The sequence below is a fragment of the Culex quinquefasciatus genome, chromosome 2, assembly GCF_015732765.1.
Source record: "Culex quinquefasciatus strain JHB chromosome 2, VPISU_Cqui_1.0_pri_paternal, whole genome shotgun sequence".
Classification (NCBI taxonomy): Eukaryota; Metazoa; Arthropoda; class Insecta; order Diptera; family Culicidae; genus Culex; species Culex quinquefasciatus.
Window position 1 is genome coordinate 149,931,133 of NC_051862.1, and position 9,219 is coordinate 149,940,351.

The window sequence follows — 9,219 nt, forward strand, 5'->3', positions numbered from 1 at the left end:
TTCCGTGAGGGTTACGGATTAGGTTCTCTGGGCCGAATCCTGCAGGTGTTTTGCTGGGAACGCTCCATGTGTTTGAGCCGCGAACGTCTCTTGTGCTCCGATCTCACCGAAGCTGCTCATCCGTGAGGGCCATCGGATTAGGTTCGCCGACGTGGCCACTACTTTATTTTCGTAGAAGCAGTCCAATGAAAGATGAACCGAGCAAATTAAAACATTGTCCAAATCAATTTTGCATTCATCGAAAATTCCAGGATGAGCAGTTTTTATTGTGGCGATTCACGTTTGGCGACCGAATGGTTGCGTAGGAAACCTGTGTTCCGAAACTCTCGTGAGTCTCGTTTCTTTGACTGAAATCCTTTTCTGGTGGAAGTCGTTTGTGCACAAAGCTATAAGACATTTCATTTTTCAAACTTTTTGCAAGACGAACGATACACGCGGTTTGGTTGACAGAAATTTGTTTTCGTTTACTTCTTCTTAATCAGGTCGTACGCTTCAAAAGTTTTGGTTTCAAAAAGATGGCTGCCGTTGCAGGGACTGACGTAGCCCTAAAACGATAAATGCTTTTTATGCAGAATCCATCTCCCTCTTGACAGCAAAACAAAACGATAAAAAGTTTCATCATCCTCTCTCTCGTCAAAATTTGTTTACGGAAACCAAAACAATCCCGAAGCACCACGTCAAGAATTCAATTTGGTGAAAAGATCGTGCGATATCCGCGAGATTATCAGTTCAGTTCCATTCAAAACGTGTTCTGTGGTCTGTTTTTAGTTGTGTGTAATGTTAAAAGTTCGTGGCTAAAACGCGCAACAGTTGTCCAAAATGTGTTCCGTTTGCGAGGGCTCCGCCGAGGGCCTGGTCACGCGAAAGCGCACCCATTCCGGAGGCGGAAGGAGCGCCGGTAGCAAGCGAAAGTGGCACCGTCGGATGGGTGGACTGTCGTTTTTGATCTTCTTCGTTATTGGTTCGCTTTTTTCGGGGTTGATGTTTGCGCTGTTGAGCTACGCGCCGAGTGATCGTTCGCGGGTCACTCCGCACTACCTGCCGGACGGACGCTTTCTGCAGATTGCGGACGAAGCTCGTGTGTTGGAGCCGTACCTATCGGCGGCGGTACGGCTTCCGGACAGTTTGAACGGAACTCCTGCGGGGAAGCAGCAGCAAACGGCTCGTTCCAACGAGCAGGAGGCGCTCAGTTCGTTGAAAGTGGCCGTTGAGATGAAGCTGATGGGCAAGGACGATAAGGCTCTGCGGTTGTTCCAGCACGCGATGGCCCTTTCACCGCGACATCCGGAAATTCTCACCAAGTACGGTGAATTCCTCGAGCACAGCCAGCAGGACATCGTTACGGCGGATCATTACTACTACCAAGCGCTCACGGTCAATCCGTCCCACTCGGAGGCGCTGGCGAACCGCCAGCGGACGGCCTCGATCGTAGAACACCTCGACCAGAAGCGGTTCGAACGGCTGGACAAGAAGCGCGATGCGTTGTCGTCGGTGCACGCCCTCGATGCTGGCCTCAAGCGGGCGGAAAAGGAAGCTTACATTCAGCACATTTACCACTCGGTGGGCATCGAAGGCAACACGATGAGCCTGGCCCAGACGAGGTCGATTCTGGAGACGAAGATGGCTGTGGACGGGAAGAGCATCGACGAGCACAACGAGATTCTGGGGCTGGACGCGGCCATGAAGTACATCAACGCGACGCTCGTTAACAAGTGAGTTGGAGATGGTTGCTTCTTGTTTTCGCAATGTAACGACCTTCATTTTCAGAAACGACTTCATTACCCTCAAGGACCTGCTGGAGATCCACCGGCGCGTGCTCGGCCACGTTGATCCCGTTGAGGGCGGCGAGTTCCGGCGCACCCAGGTGTACGTCGGGGGTCACATTCCGCCCGGGCCGGGCGACCTTTCGATCCTGATGAGTCGCTTCGAGGGTTGGCTCAACGCCGAGCAGTCCTTCCTGATGCACCCGGTGCGGTACGCCGCGATGGCCCACTACAAGCTGGTGCACATCCACCCGTTTAGCGATGGGAACGGGCGCACTTCGCGGCTGTTGATGAACACGCTGCTGATGCGGGCCGGTTATCCGCCGGTCATTATTCAGAAGCAGCACCGGCACAAGTACTACGACTATCTGCAGGTTGCGAACGAGGGCGATATTCGGCCGTTTGTGCGGTTCATCGCGGACTGTACGGAGCGGACGCTGGATTTGTACCTGTGGGCGACGAGCGAGCTGTCCCATCCGGTGCCGCTGCTGGCCCAGGAGGAAATGGGCGGGGCGATTGGCGAGCGGGAGCACGGATTTGGGCGGGAGGGCGGCAGCACGGTGCACGAGGGCAGCGGAACCGGGGACAGCATTCGGATAGGGACCATGTGGTGAGTTGGAGTTGTGGTTTGGAAAGTTCCATCAAATTTCTTTTAAAATAAAAATCCTTTTCCAGATGTTTGCTTGCCTCGGTGCTCATCATAGCGATTGTGTTGCTGATGTTGCGCAAAAAGAACCAACCGATGGTCGTGTTGGTTGCAATCTGAGATGAAATGTCGAATGTTCCTTACGTTGGTAATCACGGTAAGCTCAAACCAAACTAGGAAAGTAGTGTGAATGCGAGGGGGCGTCCAGCTGTGAATATTAAAAAAAAAGTAACTTATGTCGGTTTTTAAAGTAGAAGAGTTAAAAAAGTTTTTGATCTATCGAACTGTTACCGTGTTAATAATCGTATAAGAAAGATTTGTATAAATAAGTAGGTAACAAGTTTAAACAAAGTCGTGTCAAAATAAAATACCCTAAATAATTATTAAATTATTCAATAAAAAAAATAACAGTTGTGTGAGCAATTTTCAAACACATTTTGTGAGTGGGCTGGAACCAGAAACGCACAACCCGTTTGCAGTGCTCCCAATATGTAGGATTTCATAGGCATTTGTAAAAGTAAAATAAATGATTCAAAAATAATCGTATTAATGCTTTGTCGTTTGATCAAACTCTAAACTTCTGAAGGTAAAATTGGAGTTTCGCCAAAGCGGCAAAGCAAATACCCCAACGCACATTGTTTATCCCCAAGAAATAATTTATGTCGTGTGTATGCCTTGTTTGTACAGTGAGTAATTATAGCCGGAAGTATTTATTAACAAGATTAGCAGTAATACCAACCTTACGACTGTGATTTTGCTGAAGTTTTCGGCACCTCTGTAAAGCGTTATAACATTAGCCCCATTACACCCTTGTTTATGCGAAAGTAAATCGTCTTTTCAATTGAAAGAAATGCCTTGCCTTTTTTAAAGAGGTTGGTCAGGTCTGTGTTATAATGGCGTAGGTTCATTCCCTTGTGGACCGCTAATCAGTGAGGTACTCCTCGATATTACTTTTGAAAAGTGCTAAAAAGTGCAAAAAATGCCTCAGGGCAAGAAAAAGAGGCGGTCCTCACCAGCAGGATCGGCAGATTTGAAGAAGCTAAAGAATGCCGAAGCGCTACCTGCAAAGCCAGGCAGTTTGACCAAGGACGCTCAAAATTCGTTTGGAAACCAGTTCGCTGTGGACGTGAGCGAGAAGGAAGAATTTGAACGACGGGAAAAGTTGCCACCCATTTTTGTGAAAACATCGTCATCGGATTCGGTGTGAAAGTGGCTGACCGGGTTTATCAAATCTTTTGCTTTACGAGCTTCCATTCGCTTGTGTGCTGATGAACTCAAAATTCTGCTACCTACCAGAAAGGATTACAACTACGTTCGGGATTTCCTGAACAACACAAAGATTGAATACTACAGCCATGACGATCCAGGTAAACGCCCCATGTGAATGTGTTGAAAGTAGAGCATAAAACTTTTAAGTTGAACGTGATCGTAGTCTTCAAGATGACGAGACACAACAAGGACATCAAGTATCGTGATCAACTGTACCTGGTACTCGAGAAAGGATCGACAACGCCGTCTGAGCTGAAAGCAGTTCGGGCAATTTTCAACGTGACGTGACGCAATGTTTGAACTGCTTGCAGTTTGGACATGGTGGAAGGAATTGTTTCATCAAGAGTCGTTGTGCAACATGCGGAGGTGAGCACAAAACTCAAGCTTGCGAAACAATCAACGAGAACATCGAAGGGAAATGCTTCAATTGCGGTGGCGACCATTCTACCAAGAATCGAAGCTGCCCAAAACGTGCTGAGTTTGTAAAAATTCGGCAGCAAGCGACGACGAGGCACCAACCAAATCGTCGCACAACACCACCAATTTTCACGGACGTGGATTTTCCCAAATCTGCAGCCATTGCCGTTGAATCAGCGGCAAAAAGTTGCAGAGAATACAACACCTCCTGGCTTCAGTCAGCAACCGAGGGAAAACCAACCAGCATCAACGGATGAAGAAAGTTGTGACCTGTTTTCACCACAAGAACTTCTGAACATTTTCATCGAGATGACAACAACACTGCGTGGGTGCAAAACTCGCCAGGAACAAGTAAGAACCCTTAGAGGATTTATCTTGAAATACAGTTCGTAGTTTACTCGTTCTAGTGATTTTGAATATTTCAATGAATTTACATTTTTTAGTTTTAAGTTAGGATTAGTTGTTAAAGTGATTTTTTTTCTTTTTTACCCAAATGTATTTGATTCAATGTAATAATGTAAAACAATTTGAAGTAAATAAAATAAATGTGATCAGTTAATAAACAAACGGAAAATACAACAAAGATGAAGAGCATTAGGCCATACCGCTTAGCATGTAAAAGAAATGTCATTATTATAAGAATGTTCAAAAAGACAAATTTAATTTAAAAAACTAACTTAATCCACCTATGTGGTTGGAGCCTTCCTCACAACAATGGCTGTACACAAGTTTCATCTATTTTTTAGATCCGGCTTCCAAAAAGTACATCGATATCACTTAAGTGGTCATATCTCGAGACAGGGTTGCCAGATCTTCAATGTTTCGCACTCGTTGGAAAGGTCTTCTGATAACCTAACCAACAATGGGTCGGATGGTGGATCCGGACATAGTTTACATACATTTAAGTGAGATCCGGCTTCAAAAAAGTACATCAATATCACTTAAGTGGCCATATCTCGAGATAGGGTTGCCAGATCTTCAATGTTTCGCACTCGTTGGAAAGGTCTTCTGATAACCTAACCAACAATGGGTCGGATGGTGGATCCGGACATAGTTTACATACATTTAAGCAGACTTACCTTTTGACGGGTGCGACAACGGTTTGCTATGATACCGGTTTTTCTATGCGCACCATTTCTCGTCACGAAAAAAAACCCGACACAGCTCGGTAGCTTGATCGGTGCACCGAAACCAAAGTTTGGTGTGACGGCGGTGTGGATCTGGTACACAAAACTGACATAGTTTCTGCGCCTACCACACGGGAGAAGTTTAGAACTCTTGATGCCTAGCAAGCCTACTGAAGACTATAGTTCTTATTGGTGTGGTTGTCAAAGGCACTGCATTAGTATTTTAAAGGTTCTTGGTTCGAATCTCGAATTTTATTATTTTATTTTTTAAATGATTTTTTTTGTTTAGAATAATTTATTAGGAAAAAAATTTCGTAGTGTCATGAAATATAAACTTTGACTTCTCGTGCATATAATCCTGAAATAGGCATTTCCACTTAAACCTGCCCGCATAATATGGAACGTTTTCTCTATTCCACTACAAAAATCCATTCAATTTTTTAACTAGAGCGTCGCAGGTTCGAAGAAGGTTTTTTTTAATGCATATAATCACTTATTTTGAAAATAAACACTGAAAAAAAAATTTAAAAATATTTGAGTCAGGATTGAACCAGAAACCTCGTGGTTAAAAGACGGAGACAACAACCGCCAGGCCATCCCGAAGTTGTGAATGATGGCTGACAAACTTCAATCAAAACAATGTCGCCTCCGGTTTACTTGGATCAACCATTCTGTTGAGTTGCATCTTGGTATGCAGTTGGGTGCACCGGTGGTGTACCAAGGTGCTTTCGGTACAGTTGCTATGGTGTGACAATAAACAGCTCGGTTTGGGTTCTAGAGTGACACGAAAACCGCACCACGGCGCACCAGATCTTGGTGTTCAGTGAAGCCTGCATTTAAGTGAGATCCGGCTTCAAAAAAGTACATCAATATCACTTAAGTGGCCATATCTCGAGACAGGGTTGCCAGATCATCAATGTTTTGAACTCATTGGAAAGGTCTTTTGAAAACCCAACCAACGATGGGTCGGATGGTGGATCCGGACATAGTTTACATACATTTAAGTGAGATCCGGCTTCAAAAAAATACATCAATATCACTTAAGTGGCCATATCTCGAGACAGGGTTGCCAGATCTTCAATGTTTTGCACTCGTTGGAAAGGTCTTTTGATAACCTAACCAACAATGGGTCGGATGGTGGATCCGGACATAGTACACATACATTTAAGTGAGATCCGGCTTCAAAAAAGTACATCAATATCACTTAAGTGGCCATATCTCGAGACAGGGTTGCCAGATCTTCAATGTTTTGCACTCGTTGGAAAGATCTTTTGATAACCTAACCAACAATGGGTCGGATGGTGGATCCGGACATAGTACACATACATTTAAGTGAGATCCGGCTTCAAAAAAGTACATCAATATCACTTAAGTGGCCATATCTCGAGACAGGGTTGCCAGATCTTCAATGTTTTGAACTCGTTGGAAAGGTCTTTTGATAACCTAACCAACGTCGGGTCGGATGATGGACCCGGACATAGTTTACATACATTTAAGTGAGATACGGCTTCAAAAAAGTACATCAATATCACTTAAGTGGCCATATCTCGAGATAGGGTTGCCAGATCTTCAATGTTTTGGACTCGTTGGAAAGGTCTTTTGATAACCTAACCAACGTCGGGTCGGATGATGGACCCGGACATAGTTTACATACATTTAAGTGAGATCCGGCTTCAAAAAAGTACATCAATATCACTTAAGTGGCCATATCTCGAGACAGGGTTGCCAGATTTTCAATGTTTTAGACTCATTGGAAAGGTATTTTGATAACCTAACCAACAATGGGTCGGATGATGGATCCGGACATAGTTTACATACATTTAAGTGAGATCCGGCTTCAAAAAGTACATCAATATCCTTTAAGTGGCCATATCTCGAGACAGGGTTGCCAGATTTTCAATGTTTTAGACTCGTTGGAAAGGTATTTTGATAACCTAACCAACGTCGGGTCGGATAGTGGAGCCGGACATAGTTTACATACATTTAAGTGAGATCCGGCTTCAAAAAAGTACATCAATATCACTTAAGTGGCCATATCTCGAGACAGAGTTGCCAGATCTTCAATGTTTTGGACCCGTTGGAAAGTTCTTTTGATAACCTAACCAACGAAGGGTCGGATGATGGACCTTGACATAGTTTACATACATTTAAGTGAGATCCAAATATATGTGAAAACACATTTTTATACATAACTTTTGAACTACTTATCGAAACTTCAATCTGTATAAAACTCGATCTATGAGACCCTAAGCCAAGTCGAATGCAACAAGTTCGGGTCAAATCGGTTCAGCCAGTGCCGAGAAACATGAGCTAGTTTGTTGGTCACATACATACATACACACACACATACACACACACATACACACAGACATTTGTTCAGTTTTCGATTCTGAGTCGATATGTATACATGAAGGTGGGTCTACGACGTTTTTATACGAAGTTCATTTTTAGAGCAGGATTATAGCCTTACCTCAGTGAGGAAGGCAAAAAATCGTACAAATTCTTAATCAAACAAACGTTTATGACAAACGCGAGCATAGCAAGCTTCCCATGCGCCAGTGACATCGCACACCGCGGTTTTTGGTGTTCTAGTTTTGGTACGAACCCATAAACCGAACAAAGCAGGCGCAAAGCAAAACCGAACCGCGTGTGCCGCACAGTGCAGGGAAGCTTGCCATTCAGCATCTACGAAAGTGAGAGAGTCAGAGACAGCTATTTTTACAACCACACCACTACACACTCAATCGCGATACCATAGATTGCCGTTGGCGTCGTGAGCAACTTTGAAAACGATATAAAGCTTAGAAGCTTAGAAAGCTCCCATTGGAATCCAATGAACTCTGTTAAATTATCATACAAAATCACGATAAAATGAAGCCTACTTAAAGGCGATTTTTGGAGCACACGGGAAACAAATTGGTTGTAGCCGGATGAATGTTTTATGTCACAAAAGTTTTTGCATAAACATTGGACAGTTATGCAAAAACGGACAGGGCAAAAGAAACCGAAAAGCTACGATATTTGACATGTTGTAGGAAACATCGGTAGACAAGCTACTACAAAAGAGTATATCTCAAGCCAAAAACTATATGCGCCAGCATTCTCGCGCCAGTATTCGAAGCTCAACTTGACAACTTGTCGACTTGGCGACGATGCGTGTGATTTTTTGACGATTTTTCCGATGAAAATTCATGCTGTGTCGTATTATTTACGAAGATGAAAATGACGTCCAGCCATAAAGTAAATCCTATATCTTTCTTAAGGGGTTACATACATGTAAATCGGCAAAAATTTCAGAGGTTGGTTTGAGCACACCCTTAAACTTTTTTTAAATCTGTTTTAAAGGCATTAAAATAAAAAATTTCAACTATTATCAAAATAAATTTGAAGTCATTTGGTTGTATAATTGCCGAGATATAGATATTTGAAGTTAGCAGTTTCAAAAAACGGGTGCAACGATATCTCAACACTGCTTTGACCAAATCGGCTCAAACTTTTGGTGAAGCCTCGTCAAACCGGTCCTGTCAGTTTTTGATTTTTGCATTTTTTAAAAATGCAAAATTTCAAAATCGGGCTTCATCATGCACACGAAATATGTCTTACAAGTCTTCACCTCAAATTTCAGCCAATTTGGTCCATCCCATCTCGAGATATCATGGCACCCGTAAATCAACTCGGCGTTTAGAAAAAAACGCTCACAATGTTTGCGCATGGCAAAATTTTGAGCGTAAATCATCTCTTACTCAGTTTAATCATGGAATATCTTCATGAAACTTTCAGGAGTGATTGAAAATCATATTTTAAGTGGATTGAATAAATTTTCCGAAACATGAAATTTTGTGACTTTCTACATGTATGTAACCCCTTAAGTAAGAAAGGCTGAAAGTAAATCGTTCTAAAAATTCATCGGGATTGCCGATAGATGTCAAATTTGTTTCAGATGCTCACTCATGAGGGCTTTTGTTAATTTGATTTGGTTAACCGCGGTGGATTTTCT

General features: G+C 43.3%; 1 protein-coding gene across 1 annotated transcript; it reads left to right on the top strand.

The window, feature by feature from the left end:
• Positions 1-651: 651 nt before the first annotated feature.
• Positions 652-3,233, top strand: LOC6032944 (protein adenylyltransferase Fic). Its single transcript, XM_038254957.1, has 3 exons — positions 652-1,712; positions 1,768-2,373; positions 2,439-3,233. Coding segments are annotated over exons 1-3 (1,500 nt in total). The 5' UTR covers positions 652-819; the 3' UTR covers positions 2,440-3,233.
• Positions 3,234-9,219: the final 5,986 nt, after the last annotated feature.